Source organism: Hyla sarda, chromosome 1 (assembly GCF_029499605.1).
Source record: "Hyla sarda isolate aHylSar1 chromosome 1, aHylSar1.hap1, whole genome shotgun sequence".
Classification (NCBI taxonomy): domain Eukaryota; kingdom Metazoa; phylum Chordata; class Amphibia; order Anura; family Hylidae; genus Hyla; species Hyla sarda.
Window position 1 is genome coordinate 350,828,477 of NC_079189.1, and position 23,976 is coordinate 350,852,452.

General features: G+C 40.5%; 1 protein-coding gene across 7 annotated transcripts in view; it reads left to right on the top strand.

The window, feature by feature from the left end:
* MPDZ (multiple PDZ domain crumbs cell polarity complex component) overlaps window positions 1-23,976 on the top strand; it is a 151,274-nt gene that overhangs the window by 17,790 nt on the left and 109,508 nt on the right. For all 7 annotated transcript variants that reach the window (XM_056521362.1, XM_056521352.1, XM_056521381.1 and 4 more), the window contains 11 exons: window positions 164-330; window positions 6,659-6,877; window positions 7,684-7,823; window positions 8,033-8,246; window positions 8,993-9,121; window positions 12,805-13,014; window positions 14,529-14,643; window positions 14,850-14,938; window positions 17,579-17,768; window positions 19,470-19,556; window positions 20,531-20,616. In XM_056521362.1, coding sequence (XP_056377337.1) covers window positions 164-330; window positions 6,659-6,877; window positions 7,684-7,823; window positions 8,033-8,246; window positions 8,993-9,121; window positions 12,805-13,014; window positions 14,529-14,643; window positions 14,850-14,938; window positions 17,579-17,768; window positions 19,470-19,556; window positions 20,531-20,616 — 1,646 coding nt within the window. The remainder of the gene's footprint in view (window positions 1-163; window positions 331-6,658; window positions 6,878-7,683; window positions 7,824-8,032; window positions 8,247-8,992; window positions 9,122-12,804; window positions 13,015-14,528; window positions 14,644-14,849; window positions 14,939-17,578; window positions 17,769-19,469; window positions 19,557-20,530; window positions 20,617-23,976) is intronic.

Sequence of the window (23,976 nt, forward strand, 5' to 3'; positions counted from 1 at the left end):
ATATGCACTTGAATAGGAATTAAGATGAAAGATAAAGGAGGTGTTGGGCATAGAAAAGTGTTATTAGATTGGTAAATAGTATGTTTGGGGGGGGGGATTTGATTTTTAATAAAATTTAGCTTTGGTCAACAATACCATGCTAAACTTTTTTCGTCTTTTGTAGATACTCATCGTGCCTTGCAGGCAGTAGAGCGCCTGACAACAAAAGTGCGAGATCGTGGGGATATAGCAAACGAAGAAAAGTTATGTTTGTTAAAGTCTGTCCTACAAAGTCCTCTCTTTAACCAGATTTTAAGCTTACAATCTTCAATTCACCACATCCGAGAACAGGTAGAGAAAACATATATTTTCATATTACTTTGTTTCTCTGTAAAATCCAGCAAATCTGCAATATTGTGCACAATAGTGTTTCTGCATTCTTTGTATGTTGTCATAGTGCCCCTTGCATTGAGACCTTGAAGGCAGGCTACACCTGGAGTAAACCCTATGATTTGTATTGTAAATCTCTAGAATTCCTGAGTCCTGAATAAAATATGCCGGCTTGTTATTTAATACCATACTGGACTTTGCTTATCTCTAACATTCCTTCAATTAAAGACAAATGGTTCAGCTTTGGCTATAATATTACAGCTTTAACTGTGTTATAACATTCGAAAATAAATTGCAAAAACAAGGGCAAATATTAAATGGGATTGGTGCCTGCAATATACGCAGTATGAATCATGTGTAATGTGATGTGAAAGGCCAGTTTGCAGTATGTATAGACTGTAGATTGTGTTGTTTTAGAGCAGGGTTATGCAGCCTTTGAGACAAGATCTATTTGTATAAGGCTAAGCTCACACGGCCGTTGTCCCCCGTTAATATATTTTCTCCGTTATTGCCTCCTAAACTTACCATTCTAATGACGGATGCAAACTGATGCAAAGGGATGCCATTTAGTGGCCTCCGTTTGCATCAGTTTTTCATCCGTTCGTATCAGCCGCCTACAGACTTCCGCAGCTGGGACTAGTACTACTCCCATCAGGGAATAGACTCCTTTCCATGATGGGAGTAGTAGTTCCCTGGCTGCGGGAGTCTGCCGGCGGCTGGGGAGGCTACATTAGTGTTTGTACTACTACCCCCATCATGGAACAGTCTGGTAAATGCTGAGGGATTGTTCGCACTGGGTCTCACTTCTGAGACCCGATGCGATCAGCAGTTATAAAGCAGGGGAGCGGGTGGAATGATTTGCTCCTCTGCGTTGTATATACTGTGTAAACTTTGATTTTGAAGTCCCCCGCTGGGAGCCCTGAATGGCCGGCACCGAGGAGCCATTCAGGGCTCCCGTCGGGGTTTTTAAACTACTATTGTGACCTCAAATTTATGCCCCAATGCATATTTATAATAATTTATTGGCCCCAGTGTGCATATCCTTATTTCCCCCAGTGTCCTTATCCCCCCAAATCACCCCCCCCCCCACTCCTGTCGCTGCCTGCTCCTCATCTTCTTGGAGTAGGGCAACAGCGGGACATGTCGGGAACCGATGCGGTGAATGAATGAAGGAAGCCAACATGTCCCGACATGTCCCTGCTGTCAGTGAATTACTACTCCCATCATGGAAACAAGATTGTTCCATGATGGGAGTAGTAGTAGTCCTACAGCACTGCAGGAGTCTTCTGATGTCACCTCTTCTGAGCATGCTCAGAAGTAATAACGGTATAAAAAACGGATATTATAAACCGGGGGCAAACAGATGACATTAAAGGTTCATCCATTTGCCATAGACTTCAATGCTAAATTTATAATTTGTCGGTTGCTCTTCATTGGGGGATACCATACTGATGGGTATATGCTCTTGCCACTAGGAGGCACTAACACTAGGAAAAAAAGTCAACTCCTCCCAGGCAGGATACACCCGCCCAGTGAGGTAACCAGTTTAGCTAGTGTCAGCAAGGAGGCAAGACACAGGTCTGCGTGCTCCCCAGACCTGGTCTTTTTTATAATTTTCTAGTAAGGGCTGTTTAGTTAGATTTCTTTACTCCCTTTTGTTTCTCTTTTTTTCAGGTGGGGGTTTAGGAGCATGGCGCTACCTGTTCCCCCATATGCGGCTAAGGGGCACGGGTCATAAAAGTATGTCCCGTTAACCCCTTCCTGCCAATGGCCAGCGTCTGGAGGTTGTACCCTGGGTCCAGGTCCCCCACTGCCCCTGCTCGCCCCGCTATCTTAGCCTGGTATGATGCAGAGTGGCCATGAGCTGGTTGAAGACGCCTGAGGTTTCATCTCGACCACCCTTGTTTTCGACCACATCTCGCTGTTCCCACTATATTGGTCAGGGGTGTGGAAATAATAAAAAAAAAAAAACTACTTGTCCAAGGGACTAAAACGGAGCACAATCTACTTGTCCCTCATGAAAATTCACTTGTCCTGGTAGACAAAATAAATTTAATCAAAATAGTACGTAAATTTGGGGGTTTTCTTTTTTATACCGGGCTGTATAAGGGCTCAATTTTTGTACCATGATCTGCTGTATGTATCGGTACCATTTTGGTATTGATGGGATTTTTTGAACACTTTTTACTTCATTTTTTCTGGGATATGATGTTATAAACATAAAAAACAAAATTCTGTGATTTAAAATTTTTTTTTTATGTTAACGCCATAGACCATACAGGATATAAAATGTAATTTTTTAATAATTCGGACAATTACGCACGTGCCAATACCAAATATGTTTATTTTTATCATGTTTACATATTTTTTATATGGAAAATGGGAAAAGGGGGGTGGTATGAACTTTTAATATGGAAGGGGTTAATGGGTGTTTTTAAAAATTTTTATTAAACTTTTTTTATTATACACTTTATTAGGAGGAATGATTAGATTCCTCATACAGATCAATGCAGTTCTATTGAACTCCATTGATCTGTGTTCATTTGGTTGAGCCCCGACTACCTCCACAGGGGATCTCCCCCCCCCCCCCACGAGGGGGCGATCCACCCCAGTAGACCACCAGGGATGGTTATAAGAAACCTTTAGACTCTGCTGTCAACTTTGACAGTGGTGATCTAAAAGGTTAATAGCCGGCTGCGGCGAGTGCCGCATGCCGGGCTATTAGCGCTGATTATTGAGCGGGCTTGAGTCAGGAGCCCACTCCGTACACCCTGAGTGCCCATGTGAGGTGCAGACTTGTGTCCAATGCAAGTCTGCGCCCGTTCCTCCTATCAGTCTGAACCTCACACCGGCGTTATAAAAATAAAGTCGGTCCGGCCCTGCTTGCTCGATACAGGGCTACCTGTATGAAAAATTCGACTGCCCGGAACTACATGTCCCGGACATCGGGCGATAGGATTTCCACAACCCTGTAGGTGGAGTATCTGGCATGGGCCCTTGTTTTTTTGCTGAGAGCATTCAACAGAGATTTTTTACTGTCTAGGCTGGTGTGCTTACTTTCCACTATTGCAACCTGGCTCTCTTTCTGTTTTTTGGTTATCGACTGCTGCTCACGCAATCTCCCTGGAAGGAGTGTGTTCTTCCTTCCCCTTTGTCTGGGTCAGTTGTACTGCACTGACACCAGAGTCTTCTGGAGTCATCCTTCCTGTGCCCAGACCCTGAGAATCCCAGCTTGATGTTTCTCCAGAGTGCTCTGGTCCGCTCGGACCACTGGGGTCTATGACTGGTTGGTCTCCTTGGCTTGGACTCTGTTCTAGGATGCTGGGCGTGCCATCTATTCAGGCGGCTCTTCCAGTTCCTTGGGCCTTGGTGATGGTTCAGGCCTTGGGCATTTGTAGTGATCCGGCCAAGACTCCTCCGCAATCCCATTAGTCGGGACGGTCTTTCTGTTCTGCACTCCTTCACTTCTTCATAGAAGTTTGTCGTCTGGAGAGTTTTCGCGGACATCTGTTTTCCTTACTCTTCAGTGATTCGTCTTCCAGGTGACTCTAAATCTCCAGTTTACTTGTCTGTCTCTCCGGTATCCGAGATGCCCCCCTTTTCAGGGTGTTTGCTGCTCCTTCTTCCTTCGGGGTCCATGTCCTCCCGGGTTTGAGGGCGTTCAGGTTATCCACATTACACCAGTACGGCTATTGTCGCCTTCTGGGTGCTCATGGAGGGCCCCTGAGACAGGGGTTTTTGGGTCTGCGGCTGTTCAGGTCTTTGTTCTCATGCACCAGACCTCTCCATAGCAGAATTCCATCTTCTTTTTTTCCTGTGGTTTCTTGTCTCTCTATATGACCCAGGTGTCTTGGGTCTATACAGAGGACGGCCCTTCCTTGGCATTCTAGTCCATCTCCTTGGACGGGAGATCTTCCGGGAGCTCAATTTCTGGGCCTAGTTTGTCTCCGACTTGAGGGTTTGTCCGCAGGCCTTGTGGACATGGGAGTTCAGTCTCGGGACTGATCCCTTTTCTCTGGTGGTTGTTTTTTCCCACCCTAGGGTACTGTTTTGGTACGTCACATCAGTAAGGTGTCCACCAATGAAGAGCGACCGAGAAAAGGAGATTTTTTGTACTCACTGTAAAATCTCTTTCTCATGGCCTTCATTGGGGGACACTGCACTCACCCATTTCTTCATCTTTTTTCCGGTTCTTGGGTTGTTATCCGGGATTCATTTCTAGGGTCCTTCGGATATATTTCTTTGTTGGCTTCTCCTACTGCTTTGTGACAAACTGGTTACCTCCCTTCCAGTGGGTGGGTATATCCTATATATGACTTTTTTTCCTAGTGTCAGCGCCTCCTAGTGGTAAGAGCATATGCCCACCAGTAAGGTGTCCCCCAATGAAAGCTATGAGAAAGAGATTTTACGGTGAGTAGAAAAAAATCTCCTCCTTATTCGTTTCTATTACGTTATTTTTGACCGGAGAAAAAATTCTGCATGCAACGTCTTTTCTCCCGTCAGAAAAACGGAACAGGAAGCAAACATGTGCAAACGGGTGATAAAAGATTGTAAAAAAATCCCATTGACATCAATGGGATTATTTTATAGCCGTTTGCAGCCCGTAACGTAGGCAGATGGCCGTGTGAACGAGGCCTAATATCAAAGTTTTTAAAGATCTACTACAATATGGACCAGGCTGTTTCTGATGTCAAAATAACACAGAATTATCCAGGAATAGAAAAACTGAGCTGTTTTCTTTCCAAAACAGCACCACACCACCTGTCTTCAGGTTGTGTATGGTATTATACCTTTGCTCCATTCATTCATTGGAACTGAGCTGCAAAACCACACACCACCTGAGGACAGATGTGGTGCTGTTTTTTAAGAAATCTGCTGTGTTCTTGGATAACACCTTTAAGTCACAGCTTCTTTTTCTGTTCCATAGTGTGGAACTAAAGGTGACCATATGCATTTGGTAAAACACAGCTAAACTCTCCTTAATTTTAGATGGATCGATTGATAATCTAAAGTATATGGGGTCCTCCTGTCTCTTGCTCAATGGCAGATTGGTGAAAGTATTTAGAATTTTACCATGCCTCCCAGGATGTAAACTGCTACCAAAGAGTACTGGTAGTGGCTTCTTCTTCTCTCCCAATTGAAGTGAACATGAGTGGTCAGCTGAGCACTTTCATAATGGAGGCAAGAGAAATGTCAGTAATCTTATATGTATGCCCAGCTTTAAAAGCAGCCTGTCATCACCAGTGTGCCAGTAGTAGGTTGAGTCTGATGGGTTTCCCAGGATCTCAAGACATAAAATAACATACACGTATTTGTTATCCTCATGACCATAACCGGTACAATGAATATATAACATTACAACAAAGAACTAAGAATCCAGCTCTACTTCGTTCTTTGTTGTAATTCTCTAATTAGTGCAGTCCGCACTGCTCCGTGCTTGGCAACACGCATCGGGGGTGAGCTGATTGAGCTTTGCTATTTCTAATGAATGTATAAAGTTATTTATGATTGGTTTATGGTATACAATTTAAAGGGGTAGATTTATCAAAATCTGTGCAGAGTAGAAGTGTCCACAAAAAAATTTGTCTATTGCAACCAATCAGATCACTTAAAAAAAATAAAAATAAATGAAATAAGCAATCTGGCTGCTATGGGCAACTGTACCCCTCTTTCTCTACACAGGTTTTAAGAAATCTCCCCCTATATTTATGTCAAGGGCAATATTGGCCTATTCCTCTTGGGGTTATGTACAATATGGCCACATCTTTATATATTAACGATACAGGAGCCGCAGTATCATGACATTATGGCTCCGCCCCTTCATGACATCACGCCCCCTCAATGCAAGTCTATGGGAGGGGGCATGACGGATGTCACGCCCTCTCCCATAGACTTGCATTGAGGGGGCGTGTTTTTAACGAGGGGGCAGAGCCGTGACGTCATGATACTCCGGCTCCTGTATCGTGAGTCATCAGCCACGGAGCAAACTTAGCTCCGTACAGCTGATGACTCGGGGGCCCTTTGGATAGGGGATAAAATGTCTAGGAGTGGAGTACCCCTTTTGACATTGTCTTGTTATGTCGCTACATAAAAGAAACATTATATAAAGGAGCAAGTTTTTGGACCATTAATCATTCTGTTATACTTTCCTGCATAGGATTGCATACAAATACCTTTTTCTGAAATATGTACTAAAAATTACACCTTAAAAACAAACTATTTAAAAGTTGAAAGATAAAAGCATATACAAAATACAGTGGTTCAGGTTGATTAACATTTTTCATTTCAGGTGAATGCAACACCAACTGGATCCTCAATAACTGAGTTTGCACAAATTTCTCCATATGGATCAAGCTCCCTTTCAACACAGACTGAGCCCTACCCATTGGCTCAACAGAATGGTAGTCAGTGTAGCTACGAAGAAGCTTTTGTACAGTCCTCATTTTCCCAGCTCAATGGCAAACCAGCAAATGAGGATTTTGACCAAATTATCACACGGATGGCTCAAGTATGTATTTTATGCAAAAAATAAAAAAATAAAAATACCATTGGAGGCACAGAATTTTTCTTTTTTGCTCACAATGTGTTAACCTAAATCTGGTTTACATAAGGGAACAGTTCATGGTTTTGTTACTTTCATATCTAAGTTTTTAAAGTTTTCATATGATAAGCATACATAGTTCTCAGCGGCATTAGGAACTACTAATAGAATGTTACTAATAGAAATATAGCATAACCTGTGAGAAATAAGTACAAAGAATACTGTAGACAAGTAATGCTTCTTTCAGACAGCGGTTTGGACATCACAGTGCGACGCCCATCAGGGAAACGGGAGTGTAACGGGAGAAAAAATTATGTAACGTCTTTTTCTCCCGCTACTCCCGTTAAATAAACAAAACAGTAGTGCTCGAGAGACCCCATAACAGTAAATGGGATCTGTCGGGCCCTGTTGTTGCCCGTTGTGACCCGTCCGGATAATGGTTGTTAAAGGTCTTTTTCTGGCGGGGCACAACAGCAGTGTGAAAGGGGCCTAAGTAAGATAAAAATAAGGTCTGTGCCACAGATATCATTATTTAGAACAAGATTTTCATTACTATAATAAAAAATAACCCACATGGAAGTGGCATACCTGACTGCCAAAGTCAGCTGACCAGCTTTGTTGGTGCTGGTGGAAGCTCTCGCATTACATCATAATTTTTTTTTTCTTTGTATAACTGTATGTGCATATGTTGAGATTGATTATGGCCTACTATGTTTTTTATTGCTTTAACCTATAGAATAGCTGTGTAATTTAAACATCTCGATATTGTACAGGGCCGTCAGATTGAAACACTGGACATGGTTAAACCAGCAAGTGGTAGCCTTGGTTTTAGCGTTGTTGGCTTGAAGAGTGAAAACAGGGGAGAACTTGGGATATTTGTTCAGGAAATCCAGGAAGGAAGTGTTGCTAATAGGTGAGATTTCTCTCTTATTTTGGAGATGGTATCATTGGGAAATGTGTGTTGTTTTCAAAGCCCTAATAAGTTTATACCGGTGATGTTCGTACTAAAAGCTTGTATAAAATTGTTAGTGTTTTATTTGTATGTATGTATATTTTAAACTGCATTGTGATGTTTTCAGTAGTATATGGTGCCTCTGTGTGATGTACTTCATTTCACTTTAGGGATGGAAGGTTGCAGGAGGTTGATCAGATTCTCTCCATTAATGGTCAGCCTCTTGATCAGACCATTACACATCACCAAGCCATTAACCTACTGCAGAGGGCAAAGGAGTATGTGCAGCTTGTGGTTGCAAGAGGACCCTTACCACAGTTAGCTAGTCCGATGGTATCCCGCACACCTTCTGATGCCAGCACGGTGTCTGCACTTTCAAGCCCTGTGAGTATTTCATATTTTAGGCATTGTCCGGAGGAAAAAAATACATTTAGAATTGCTCATGGTAGCAGTAAAAGGCAACCATTTTAAATTGAAAATATTTTATCTTAACTTAAGATCAGGACTCTAAGGAAAAGTAGTAAATGGTTCAGAAGCCAACAAAATGTTGTCCCAAAATCAAGAATTGCTTCTAAAAGCTAAAAATCACTTAATACATAGAGGGCCGGAGCTTCTACAGAGTCCTGTACAGTTCATGCAGTGTACCGCAATAACAAAATGGTGCTACCCTCACCTTGTGTCCAAAGGATCAGCTCATCCTGGCACAGGTAAAAAGCAGTACAAATCATGTGGTATACACACTGCACTGTAGAGACACGCTACTAGACAGCCAGTGCACTTCAGTAAGGGTGCATTCACAGCACGTTTAGCTTATATGGTCACCGGATCTGGTGGGGAAATGTCAAAACCGCCCCCTACCGTATCCCTGCCGGACCCGGCCCGCATCTTGTTCGAGTCAGATTGTTGCTCTGGTCGGCTCATTTTTGCACCGTATCCGGTTTTGTAGCCAACTGAAAACCGTGGTATTATGAAATCCCATCTCTACACTTATACATAAACATATAGGCTAGTAACACTTGTCAGGTTGCATAATATGGGCTATTCTCTAATAAGCTCAGAGACAGTAAATGGCATGTACAGTTTCTGGCTCTTGGACAGTAACACTTCAATGTCTTTGTTTCATGCATCAGATGCACTGGCAGCATGTGGAGACTATTGAACTGGTTAATGACGGCTCAGGTTTGGGCTTTGGAATTGTTGGAGGAAAATCAACTGGCGTTATTGTCAAAACAATTCTACCAGGCGGAGTTGCAGATCAGGTATGTGTGTACTATTGTATACTTATGAATGTAATTTCAAAGCAGCAGCTAAATTCAGTGAGTTGTAGGACCCTGTTGCTACTTCGGTCTTTGTCAGCTTTTGTGCTTCATTTGGAAAAGGCTCAGACATGCCAAAAATGTTATGCAAGTGTGAGTTCTCTAATGGCGTTCTGCAGAGCACTGCAGACACATTTTTTTTTATTTTTTATTGGTGGCATTCAGTAAGCCTTGTTCACTGACACGTGGCACGTGCAGTTTTAACAGAACCATATGTGGACAGTGAGTCAGCAAGGCATTGCAAAAAATCCAATATTGTGAAGCTAGAGCTCCACTTGGCTTATCTATGAGTCACACTAAAATTACTATGTTCGCCAGGTGATTGGGCCTTTTTTTTTTTTTCTTTTATTTAATTTATTTTATTTTTAACTTTAAGCATATAGCTTGTAGTAGTCCTGTAAATTTACTGTTATTTACTGGCAGCCGGGGACCCAGGATAAGAAGAACAACGTCTTTTCTTCAGGTTGTATGTGGTATTACTAGACTTTATTCACTTCAACAGACTTGAGCTGCAATGCTACACCCAAACTGAGGACTAAAGTGGTGCTGTTTCCAGAAGAAATCATCTATTTTTTTCTCATCCTGGATAACCTATAAATACTATATATGTAATCAACAAAGAGAAGATGAGGAGGCACTCACGGTGACGGAGAAGCAGACTTCTTTTATTCACGGTGCTAAAACATCACAAACAGCGGGATGCCGCAGCTGTCCAAGCAGGTGAGTAGGTGTGTGACAGTTGTTTCACGTCCCTTCTGGGCGTTTCATCAGACTGCCCTCACCTTGCATGTACGGCAGGTACATACTCCTTCTGTCATGATGTGCCGAACAAGGGCGTTACTACAAGTGATTAAAAAACACATTAAAAACAAACCTACTGCTTGAATAACTAATGTACAACAGGTAACGCAAACATTACGCATATCAAATAAAGACACTAAGATCTAAGTGGTCATTTAACCCATATTAATAGCCTTCTTTTTAAATCCTCTGCTTGTATAAGGAAGTCATCATCCTGGCTGTTCACTTTCCTGAGTCTAAGAAACTGACTGTGTGTTACGGCTTTTTTTAACATGCTCAGGGTGATAACTCCCATAGTGAAGCAGGGAGTTACAGGCAGTTGGTTTACGGTACCCTTTAGTGATGAGATTTCCTTCCTCCAGGCTGATCAGGACATCTAGGAATTCAAGTTCATAGGGACCCACCTTGCTAGTGAAGCGTAAATTCATATCATTAGATGTGTTAATTTCAGACATCCACAACAGGTACTCCGGTGGAAATTATTTTTTTTTTTTTAAATCAACTGGTGCCAGAAAGTTAAACAGTTAAAAAATCTTAATCCTTCCAGTACTTATTAGCTACTGAATACTACAGAGGAAATTCTTTTTGGAACACAGTGCTCTCTGCTGACATCTCTGTCCATTTTAGGTACTGTCCAGAGCAGCATATATTTGCTTTGGGGATTTTCTCCTACTCTGGACAGTTCTTAAAATGGACAGAGATGTCAGCAGAGAGCACTGTGTTCCAAAAAGAATTTCCTCTGTAGTATTCAGCAGCTAATAAGTAGAGACGAGCGAAGTTACAGGGATTCGATTCGTCACAAACTTCTCGGCTCGGCAGTTGCTGACTTTATCCTGCATAAATTGTTTCAGCTTTCAGGTGCTCCGGGGGGCTGGAAAAGGTGTATACAGTCCTAGGAAAGAGTCTCCAACCCACCGGAGCACCTGAAAGCTGAACTAATTTATGCAGGATAAAGTCAGCAACTGCCGAGCCAAGAAGTTTGTGACGAATCGAATCACTGTAACTTCGCTCATCTCTACTAATAAGTACTTGAAGAATTAAAGGGGTTCATGTGCTTACACATCTTTTCCCCTATCCAAAAGATAGAGGATAAGATGCCTGATCGTGACGTCCCAGGGGGGCGGAGTCGTGACGTCAAACGCCGCCGGCCCGGTGGTCGCCTGTAATCAGTCCCGGAGCGAACATGCTCCGGGGACTGATTATAAACGGGGTGCCGCGTGCATGATCCCGGGGGTCCCCAGCGGCGGGACTCCCGCGATCAGGCATCTTATCCCCTATCCTTTGGATAGGGGAAAAGATGTGTAAGCACCGGAGAACCCCTTTAAGATTTGTTAATAGAAGTAATTTACAAATCTGTTTAACTTTCTGCCACCAGAATAAAGAATAAACCACTCATTACTTTTAAAAAGTATAAAAACTTGAGAGATGAGTTGGTACAAAGCAAGTTCCTTCACTCAATAAAATACCAATTGGCTAAATAGAAAACTGTCACCAGGGAATTACAGATGCAACAATTGTAACTTGTGCGACTTTATTTGTAAAGGCAAAAACGTGTCTATTGGGGGTAAAACTTTCCTTTTCAAAGACACCATTTTGCTGTAGCACCAGTTACATTGTATATGCATTGTATATGCGTTCATTTAGTTACATCTGGCAGGGGCTGCCCAAGACTTATTTCTCATATTTGAGAAGACCATCATGGGGATACTAACTGCCTTACCTTCCTGGGCTTAGAAAGAATACACGCCAAGGAAGGTATAGACAGACGGAAGGCACTGTTACAAAGAGAAGCAAGAATTATCCTGCAAACAAGCGCTCGGGGTAATTTGGGTTTAAATAACCGCTTAGATCTTAGTGTCTTTATTTGATATGCGTAATGTTTGCGTAACCTGTTGTACATTAGTTATTCAAGCAGTAGGTTGGTTTTTAATGTGTTTTTTAATCACTTGTAGTAATGCTCTTGCCCGGCACGTCATGACAGAAGGAGTGTTTACCTGCTGTACGTGCAAGGTGAGGGCAGTCTGATGAAACGCCCAGAAGGGACGTGAAACAACTGTCACACACCTACTCACCTGCTTGGACCGCTGCGGCATCCCGCTGTTCGTGAGGTTTTAGCACCGTGAATAAAAGAAGTCTGCTTCTCCGTCACCGTGAGTGCCTCCTCATCTTCTCTTTGTTGATTGCACTTTGCTTCGGCTCTCTAAGGATTGAGCACCTATACCAGACAACCCAGAGTGTTTGCAGGACTGTTTGAACCATGCAGTGTTAATTGTGGACACGCCTGTGCCGGCCTCTTTGCCTTTTTGAATGTATCCAGCACCTTTTAAATACGGTACATATTCTAGCATGAATACGTTTAACTTAAAATTGTGATAATAGTAGGCCAATAATTGGGCACAATTAATTGCCATGGATCCTTAGTCTTATTGAAGAGGCTTGTCCATGAAGATATAAATACATGGTAACTTATCATTCCCTGTGCCAGGGCAGAGTGACAGATTTGCACAACATTTTTTCAGTTTCTTTTTTTTTTATTTTTTATTTATTTTTTTTTTTTTTTTGCACAAAGTGGGAGTTTGTGCAACATTTTGTTAATGCAAAAATGGTCTTGCATAAAATATTTTGCCACTCTGCATGCACTATATAATATTTTTTGACTGGTTCCTTTATTTATTTATTTTTTATTTTATTTTATTTTTTATTCTTTGCAGTGACTGAGGAAGAAATTATTCTTAATTTTTATTAGTGGAATATAAGAGAGTACTGTGTAGAGTTATGTTGAATAACAGTGATAAAGTGACACTGACGTGTATTCTTTACATTAGCATGGCAGGCTGTGCAGTGGAGACCACATATTAAAAATAGGAGACACGGATCTTGCTGGAATGGGCAGTGAACAAGTTGCCCAGGTTTTGAGGCAGTGTGGAAATCGGGTAAAGCTGGTTGTTGCCAGAGGCCCAGTGGGGGATCCAACCACAGTAGTCTCTACAGGGATTCACATGCCTCCATTGATACCTGCTGCACCGGAACCACAGGTTAGAATAAGTTAAAATTCATCTAAATCTGTTTTGCATGTTATATTTAAATGTAAGAAGAATTGACTTCCCCTATAAAGCCAGTTATGCCTATAAATATGTAATGATTATACAATATAATTACTTTTTATATTGTAACGGAGTTGTCTAAAACTGAATATTTGTTCACACCTAAGGCTGTTTCCACTTGGTTTTTTTCTGGCAGTTTTTGGATATCTGCCACTGTAGTTTTTGAGCCAAAGTCAGAAGTGGATCCATAAGGGAGGAGACGTGTACCATATTTTTCGCCCTATAGGACGCACCGGCATATAAGACACACCCTATTTTAAAGGTCCAAAATCTAGAAAAAAAAGATTCTGAACACAACAGTGATCTTCAACCTGCGGACCTCCAGCTGTTGCAAAACTACAACTCCAAGCATGCCCGGACAGCCAACGGCCCCCGGGCATGCTCCGGACCCATCACCGCTGCCCTGGATGTCGCTCCATCGCTGTCACCGCGTCCTTGTGGTGTCCCCGACGCTTCGGACGTCTTCTTCCCCGGGATCCATGCTCTCCGTCGCCGTCATCGCGTTGCTACGCTACCGCTCCTATTGGATGATGGGATGGCGTGCGCGACGACGTGATGACGTTGAAGGAGAGCGCCGGCCATGCAGGTGATCCCGGCACGGAGCAAACACCGAGGAGGCAGGTAAGGTCCCTCCCGGTGTCTTGTAAGCTGTTCGGGACGCCGTGATTTCACCGTGGCGGTCCCGAACAGCCGGGTTAGTGTTATTTTTGCTTCAGACGCGGCGGTCAGCTTTGATCGCCGCGTCTGAAGGGTTAATACTGGGCATCACCGCGATCGGTGATGTCCTGTATTATCCGCGGGTCCCAGCCGTTGATGGCCGCAGGTATTCGCCGTATAAGACGCACCAACTTCCCCCCCCCCCCCCCAGTTTTGGGGAGGAAAAAGTGCATCTTATATGGCGAAAAATACGATAAGTCCTTCCTTTATATGTCCTATTCCTTTTGAATACACTTCTGGCTTTTGGCTCAAAAACTACAGTGGCAGCATTCCAAAAACTGCCAGAAAAAAAACCAAGTGGAAACTTAGCCTTAAAGAGGTCCACATCACGAATGTAAAACAATGTAGTTATGTGGGAAAAAATCAGTATGCATGCCACTATTTATATGTATGTTGTGTGAGTCCCAAATACTGTGCACAGCAGAGACTGAACATGAACTGGGGCAGGTAGGATTTAGAAACGATGTGAATGAGGATGACTGCTTAATGTGTGTGTTTATTCCCGATTACCTGGAGGCTAATGTAACGTGAATTTATTTTGTTTGTTTTGCATAGGACTGCCCCATAATCTGTATGCATAGGCCGCAGTGGACAATAAATCTTTGAGTGCGTGCCTTCAGAATGTTTTACGGATTCTTTTATAGCATTGGCTGTTGTTATTATTTTGCGTGATTTGTGTTTTTTTTTCTTTTTATAATCTGTTCAATTTGTTCTTCTTTATTCTTAAGGCTAATGTTGGAGTCAAAAGGGATATAAGTGGTGACACTTTTGACGTCCAACTATCAAAGAATGCTCAGGGCTTGGGAATAACCATTGCTGGTTATGTTGGCGATAAAAATGCAGGCAAGTACATTCTGCCAGTTAATGTAACTTTACCTTCATATACGTTCCATAATACAACTCTTCTTGCACCAGTGATCTGCTCTGGATAAAATGAAGGGGTGGGGTGGGGAATTCCTTCATGATTTTTTTATATGCTTATAGTGCATTTGGAGTGGAGTTAAAGAACAGCATACATATCCTGACTTTACGGATTCCTCTTTTAACAGAACCCTCTGGTATTTTTGTGAAAAGCATTACAAAAGGAAGTGCTGTTGAGCAGGATGGAAGAATTCATGTTGGTGATCAGATCATTGCTGTAAGTGGGAATTATACTGTATATATTATTTTATACTTGGTTCACTTGTCTACTAGGTATGGATATTTGTTGTGCTTGTTTTATCTCATCTGCTTTTATTTAGCAAGTATCAATAACCATTTAAGCCACAGTTCAGTTAAAACTTTTTACTTGTCTCTACGACATGTCATGGTTTTTTTAGGTGACATTTTTAGTAAAGAGCAGGGCTATGCCATTTATACATTTACCATTATTGTCACGTTAAGTCAACCGACTCTATAGCTATCTCCAGCCATGTTTCTTGTATTTGGGGGAAATTCCTTTTTAGAAAATTGGTTAATGTATTTTTTTATTTTTTTTTAAGGTCATCTGGGGCTAGAAAGTTAAACAGATTTTTGAATGACTTCTATTTAAAAATCGTAATCCTTCCAATACTTATCAGCTGCTGTATACTAGAGAGGAAGTTGTGTAGTTCTTTTCAGTCTGACCACAGTGCTCTCTGCTGACAGCTCTTTCCTGTCTGTCAGTTCCTGATACTGACAGAGGGGCAGCAGAGAGCACTGTGGTCAGACTGGAAATAATTATACAATTTCCTCTGTAGTATACAGCAGCTGATGAATAATGTAAGGTGTAAGATTTTTACATAGAAGTAATTTACAAATCTGTTTAACTTTCTAGCCCCAGAGTACCCCTTCAAGTCATGTTATAAAGGTTTTCTTGTTATCGCTTCATCTGGGAAAGCTGGGTGACAACCTCTTCAGACGTTTTACACCTATTATGTCTCAAGCCCTAGGCCCTTTTTAAAGCATTTGAAGGCTTAACAAGAAAGCAACTAAAATATTTTATTATATATTTTTATTTTAGTTTAGGTGTATTTAAAGGGAACGTGTCATCTAATTTTTAAATCAAGTTTTTATATGAACATAACCCTGGTTGGGACAACTTTATCCCTTACTCTCCATAAGTGTCTGGTCGCAGGGATTCATCCAGTCGAACCTTCCAGCGATCAGACACTTATCCTTTATCCTGTGGCTGGAGAATACGGTGTAAAACACCAAAGTACCCCTTAAGGAGGCCAAATTTGTGCTGAGAATACAGTCTTCAGTCTTGTTTTTTGAAGTTTGTGAAAAATGAATCTTTCCTGTTTTTGGTAAATAATGTGAGTGCAAAGTAAAACCCTTCACCTCCTTAATACATTTTAATACATTTTTTTTTTTTTAACTAAAAGAAGTGTGTGAAGGTAGCTTGTAATTTTATTCTAGGATCTATTAGTCATTAGTCCTTCTCATTATGTGCCATGTAAAGTAAAAACAGATGGTGTGATATATTCTTAAGAGGGTGTGTTGTTTATTTTGTAAAAGAGAAAAAGATTATATAAAGCAAATTAAAAAATCATCTGGCCATCAATCTGTTCTATACAGTCATGGACGTAAATGTTGGCACCCCTGAAATTTTTCAGGAAAATGAAGTATTTCTCGCAGAAAAGGATTGCAGTAACACATGTTTTGCTTTACACATGTTTATTCCCTTTGTGTGTATTGGAACTAAACCAAAAAAGGGAGGAAAAAAAGCTAATTGGACATAATGTCACACCAAATCCAAAAATGGGTTGGACAAAATTATTGAACATCATTGAACCTCCACCATATTTCACCATATTTCACTGTAGGTACTGTGTTCTTTTCTTTGTAGGCCTCATTCCATTTTCGGTAAACAGTAGAATGATGTGCTTTACCAAAAAGCTCTATCTTGGTCTCATCTGTCCACAAGGATTTTGGCTTACTCAAGTTCATTTTGACAAAATATAGTCTTGCTTTTTGATGTTTCTGTGTCAGCAGTGGGGTCCTAATTTGCCATAGTTTCATGCCATTTAAATGTCGATGGATAGTTTGTGCTGACACTGATGCTCCCTGAGCCTACAGGACAGCTTGAATATTTTTTGGAACTTGTTTGGGGCTGCTTATCCACCATTCAGACTATCCTGCATTGAAACCTTTCATAAATTTTTATCTTCCGTCCACGCCCAGGGAGATTAGCTACAGTGCCATGGGTTGCAAACTTCTTCCTGATTCCCTTGATAAAGTCAGCGAGGTCTGACGAAACGTCGGGGTTCGGATGGTTAGCAATTGATTTTTTTTAACCAGCAGCCCAGAATGCCAGAAAATGTATGTCAGTAGGCATCCACTACTAAAAGCTATATACACATTCCAATTGACAATAAGTATACATGGATGCACTGACATCTCTAACTGAGCACAGGCTGTGTTTTTAAAGCACTTGCCACACTCATTATCATATGTTTTAAGAGAAATCAATAAAGCATTAACTTTTAGGGAGGGGGGGATTTCTAGTTTAGGGCATACCCCTTTTTTTGGGGGGGGGGGTTACCCCTAAAGTTGTTGTTTATATGAATTGCCCTGAAACCCTTGGGGACTTTTGTTGGATAGGGGTGTGACATTATGTCCAATTAGCTTTTTTTCCTCCCTTTTTTGGTATAGTTCCAATACACACAAAGGGAATAAACATGTGTATAGCAAAACATGTGTTACTGCAATCCTTTTCTGTGAGAAAATTTCAGGGGTGCCAACATTTACGGCCATGACTGTATGCCCAGCCTTTATTAAAAGTACTGCTCCTGAATCATTTTACCTATATGTCTAGGTTGATGGAACCAATCTCCAGGGTTACACTAACCAACAAGCTGTAGAAGTTTTGCGTCACACAGGGCAGACTGTCCATCTGACATTAGTTAGGAGGGGTCAAAAGCAAGATGTCATCACTCATCAGTCTGAAGAATGTGTCAGCGCAAGTGTCCAAACTGTGCCATCAGAGAACGTTGAGGAGGACCAAGGTAAAACCATGAGAGAAACCGTTCCTGTCTGTATGATCTCTTAAAGGAATTTTCCAAGCCCCTTCCAGTTTGTTTGCATGCAGGGCTTTTTTCAGAATCAGAAAACAGCTAAGTCTGTTGTCTTATGTAATACACATAACTCCCATTGACATTAATAGGAGTTGCACAAACACAGAAATTGCGAAACAGACTCCCAATGTAGGTCTTTGGGACCATCTCGCGATCAGTAGGGGTCTGAAGTCATAGACCCCAGCCAATTAAAACTTTTGGCATATCTCTACGAAATGTCAATGGGAGTTACACAAATTGTGTAAAACAACGTGACCTTCTCCTGCAACCACATACAAACATGTTTTTCATACAAGAAAACCCCTTTAAAGGTCAGTATAATTGAGTAAGTCAGGCTGGAAAAGTAAACAACTTAAATGTTTTATTTTAATATAATTTTTTTTAGTTTGTGTATAATAAAAGGGATTGTATCATCAGAAAATTACTTGTTTGTTTACCCCCTTCATGACCCATCACTGATACATAAATCATAGTACTGCTAATAGCCAACATGCAGCGAATAACCTTATTATCCCTTTAGATGTCGCTGGCAAAGTTGACAGCAGCTTCTAAAAGTCACATTGGTGGTGCAGTGGTTTGGATCTAACACCTGCAAAGTGCTTGTGGCCATGAGATCCACTGTCCTGGCAGCTTGAGTGCTTACCTAAGCCTTCATTTTTGCCAGGACTCTTCTATTGATTAGAGACTGTGGCACAGATCTTCTAAATCAATGCAGTACAGATGTACATCATTGGTCTATATGAGCAATCTAATGATTGCTTATACAAATCCCCTTTGGGGTCTAAAGTGTGTAAAAATAAAATCCTATACTGTTTTTCCAAATGTAAGTTAACCCTTTCCATACTAAAAACTTAAATTGCCATCCTTTCCCCATTTTCCATATAAAAAATATATGTACACAATATGTACACAAAATAAAAAATTAACATATTTGGTATAGCCATAAGCGAACTATTAACATCTATCATTATTGGTCCCACACAGTGAATGGTGGAAAAATAAATATTAATCGTGGTACAATTTGAAATGTACCTATTTATATAAAAAATAATGTATATATATATATATATATATATATATATATATATATATATAATTTTTTTTTTTTTTTTTTTTTTTTTTAAAACATACTGACCTTAAGAATCAAGGTAACATGTCAGTTTGACTACACGGTGAACAGTCTTAAAAAATAAATAAAAATAACCCCCCCAAATCTGCATAAATGAATTGTCATTTCATGTCATTTAGCAAATAGAGACTTTTCAAGGCATGTGTAGCTTAACCAAATGTTTGTGTTTTTGGGAGAAAGAACTGTCAGCCAACATCTGTCTATTGTGTATGACTGGCTTAACATAATCCCTCATTCAGTATTCTTTGAAATTGCAGCAAAGAAAAAGACAAACATTTAGAAAACTTTTTTGTCTTTAAGATGTAATAATGATGTTTTTTCCATTTTGATGCATTGGTGTACATATGATGTATTACTATTAGTTAGTCCAGTCTAGTCTTGGTCATTGGCATTGAATAGAGGTCCGCAATGATAATTGTCACATGTAATGCAGTTTATATGATCTTGTGAATTACTTTCATGCCATATACTTCTTTTCTTTTGTTTCAATTTCATTTTCAAAGAAAGTACTAAGAAAACTCAACCGCTGTCATCAGTGATCAGTAGCACTGTCAAACAGCCTGCATCAAAAGGAAAAAGCGTACAAACAGGTACTGGTTTCCATAGTGTACTACATGGGAAAAGCATTTTGCAGCAATCTGTCAGTGGTAGAATTGGCCAGCTGTCCCTCAGATCTTCCTTCTAGCTATACTGTGGCATCTGACAGTGTAGCTTATTTAAAGAATTTATTAGGGGGAAAAAAAAAATAGTTAAATTGACCCGCATTTCTGTTTGGAACCTTTTCAAAAACTGCATATGCTGGTGTTATTTCTTTGTGATGTAAAGTAAGGAATAACAGTATGGGTGTTATCACGTTTTATGTCATCAGGATTCAGTAAACTATGGAATTGAAGAATGGAGAAATTATTTTCAAAAGAGCTTTGGGCAACAATTGCTATGATTTCCATTTGTTCTAAGGGGTTTCATTTGCATTACAGTACAGAAGAGAAGATTCAACGTTATTCCCTTCTGTACTGTAAATATTATTAAGTCTTTATAAGCAATTGGAACCTGCTCACAATTGCCAATAAAAGGTCAACTCTCTATGTCCGCTAAGAAATCATGTAGATGTAGTAATCAGTAATGATTGGGGAGACAGCTTAACTAAAAAATAAATTGAATGAGAAAAAAAAAACATAAAAAACAAAAGCAAACACCACAATAATTGCCCCCCAATGCCCTAAAACATTGATATAGTTACCCTTTACTGTACATGTTATATCTCAATATATTAAAATGAATGGTAGATAATATCTAATATATTCTTAACTATAGGACTAACTGTAGGCCTCAATGGTGCAAATTCTGCATACCACATTATTCTACAAAAAATCGAAAGCAGATCTGCAATTAAATAGGAATGCTGTGTATTTGCAAATTAACAACATATAAATCTGCTCAAATCCACCCTCAAAAATGCAACAAATCCAACATGTTTCCACTGTGGGTCTGAATGAGAACATAGTTACTGTTCACTAACATATCATTAAGAAGAATATATTTTCTTTTGTTGTTTCTTCTCCAGAAGAGGAAAGTATTTCGACCATAAGTGACGAAGATGCTCTCAGAAGCAAGTGGCAAAGAATTATGGGTGATAATTATGATATTGTGGTAGGTGTTACATCTATTTATAAGAGAAATGTTACAATTAGTGATTGTTTTTTCTGTCCGATGACCAACCACCATCTTCTGGAGAGAAGTCGGCCAGATCTGAAATTTTTTGATTAAAATTGAAGACAAAGTTCTTTTGTTCAAGAATTATCTTTCCAGAATGATTTTTATCCATTGTCATTCAAGGCCAGTATTGATTATGTAAGGCCAGAATAAACAACTAAAATGGTCAGCATTGTCTAAAATGTGTATGGCTGCATCTGCTACGTCTATCTAATGTGCATGGCCACCTGTATCTTTGTACTGTATGGGCTTTCTGTCAATCAGTACAACAGTCGTACCGCTCACCAATCAGAGCTTAGTGGTTATGATCAAAAACTAACTCATTTGTTTTAGGGATTGTTTGGGGACTCCGTATCTGGACCCCTTCTAATCAAAACTTCTGATACAGGTACCCTTTAAGTTGGCTGTAAGAAAGGGGTCCTAATTTAATATTGACTGAGGTCCCAGTTTAACAAATTACTTTTAGAAGTGGGGCTCATTTTACTGCTTATATCTCCAACAATGTTTGAATGAATAAATAGTGTTCACTTCCACATTTAGTTCAAAGTTCACAGTACAATGCTCAGGTTACTGTCCCTTTTAAGATCAGCTCTTCATACCTCAGTAGACTTTTAGATAGGACAATGCAATATTTTAACAAGAGCTTATAAATGTACACATATAACAAGCTGTTCATAATACATTTAAACTATTAGGACTCAACTGGTGATGGACATGGAGTAATGGTGGTCCCACACTGTGTGCTCTTCCCTTGCCCACTGACAGTTCAGCATCCCTTTACTTCCAAAGCTCTGCCTTATCTTTCCCAGTACCCCCTACTTACTGTTGCAATGGCAATCAGAGGCTCAGCTGGCTCATAAGCTCCATCTGCCTTGCCTGCTAAAGCCATTGTACACATTATCAGAACACAGACAGGGGTGATAAACTTTAATAGGAATCCTCCCAGGCTTCACAGACAAACACCAGGGCAAAGGGTGCATGGGGACCACGATAGACATTCACTCTCACCATACAAGGTGAGCAAGGCATGTATAAACAATTGCAAGTAGCTGTACCACCCCCTTACATGGCCTTAAATCTTCAATAGCTGTCATCCAAGCATTGATGTCTTCTAAATGAAGAGACTCCTCTTGCAATGACTTCTCTCCCCAAGAACAAAAGCATTGGGCAGCTAAAATGAGGCTTCCATGCACATCATATGGTTGTCTAGCTCTGCCAAAATCGTCAGGTTTGGCTGACTTAAGTCTAATGTGTATAGGGGCCTTTAGGAGGGGGATAGTTCTGTCCCAAAGATCTGTGTAAATGCGTATTATTATTTCACAGCTGCTTATATTACTTAGTAAGCAGTATATTGTGTTTGTATACCTTTTACTTTATAGTATGCACAAGAAGAACTTGGCCTGTTCAGCATTTATACTTTTAGCTTGCTCCTCTGTAGTGTGATCTGCTTTATCCAGCATTGCCTTTCCTCCTTCTTTTGTATACTTACTCATTCTTTTATATATATATATATATATATATATATATATATATATTTATTTTTTTATTTTTTTTATTTGCTGGATTAGCTCTTAGATCATTAGATCTTATCCACGCACAATAGCAATCTTATCTGTAGTGCTCCAAAGCTTACTTTACTAATATACACAAACACCGACATGCACATCTCTGCAGTTCCTACAGTGTGTATGATATTTGCTAATATCACTAGTTAGGTGTAAATGTCCTGCATTTAATTCTATAATTGGAATACATAGCAAGGCCTGAAGAGATTTGCATATTTAAAGTAAGTTATGTGTATAGTCATCACCTGGCATATAAAAAGCTACAGAGAAAAATGTAAAATATGTAAAAAACTGATAAAAGCCACAAAAATAGAGACAGAAAGACTCATTGCCAAAGAGAGTAAAACTAACCCCAAAAAGTTCAAAAATGAAAGTGTAGGCACCTTAAAAAATGATGAGGAAGAAATTCTAGACGGGGATCAGGAAAAGGCAAATATATTAAACAAATTCTTCTCCACTGTGTTCACTGAGGAAAATGAAATGCTAGGTGAAATACAGCGAGATAAGGTAAATTCCGCAGTACAGATCACCTGTCTAACCCAGGAAGAAGTACAGTGCCACCTACAAAAAATCTAAATAGACAAATCACCAGGTCTGGATGGCATTCTCCCCTGTGCTCTAAAGGAATTAAGTAATGTAATAGACAGACCCCTATTTTTAATATTCAGGGACTCTATAGTAACCGGGACGGTTCCCCAGGACTGGCGCATGGCAAATGTGGTGCCAATATTTAAAAAAGGGGTCAAAAGGTGACCCCGGGAATTATAGACCTGTTAGTTTAACCTCTGTTGTATGTAAAGTGTTTGAGGAATGCTATTTTGGAGTATCTTGATAAAAATAAATGTATGACTCCATATCAGCATGGCTTTATGAGGGATCAGTCCTGTCAAACTAACCAGATCAGCTTTTATGAGGAGGTGAGCTCCAGACTGGACCAGGGGCAATCGCTGGATGTCGTATATCTGGATTTTTCCAAAGCATTTGATACGGTGCCACATAAAAAGTTGGTGCATAAAATGAGAAGGATTGGGCTGGGGGGGGAATGTGTGTAAGTGAGTAAGTAACTGGATCAATGATAGGAAACAGAGTGTGGTTATTAATGGTACTTATTCTGATTGGGTGACTGTTACTAGTGGGGTACCACAGGGGTCAGTCTTGGGTCCTGTCCTATTTAATATATTCATTAATGACCTTGTAGAGGGGTTGAATAGTAAAGTAGCAATCTTTGCAGATGATACTAAACTCGGTAAATACTATTGAGGACAGTGCACTGTTACAAATGGATCTGGATAGGTTGGAGGTTTGGGCTGAGAAGTGGCAGATGAGGTTTAACACTGATAAATGTAAGGCAGGCATAGGCAACCTTCGGCACTGCTGATGTTTTGGACTACATGTCCCATGATGCTCTTACAGCCAAAATGCTGACAAAGCATCATGGGAGATGTAGTCCAAAACTTCTGCAGTGCCGAAGGTTGCCTATGCCTGATGTAAGGTAATGCACATGGGGAGGAAAAATCCGGGCTGGGATTATGTATTAAATGGGAGAACACTTGGGACGAATGACGTGGAAAAGGACTTGGGAGCCTTAGTAACCAGTAAATTTAGCTGTAGTGACCAGTGTCGGGCAGCTGCTGCCAAGGCAAATAAAATCATGGGGTGCATCAATAGGGGCATAGATGCCCACGACAAGGAAATAATTCTACCACTGTACAAATCACTAGTCAGACCACAC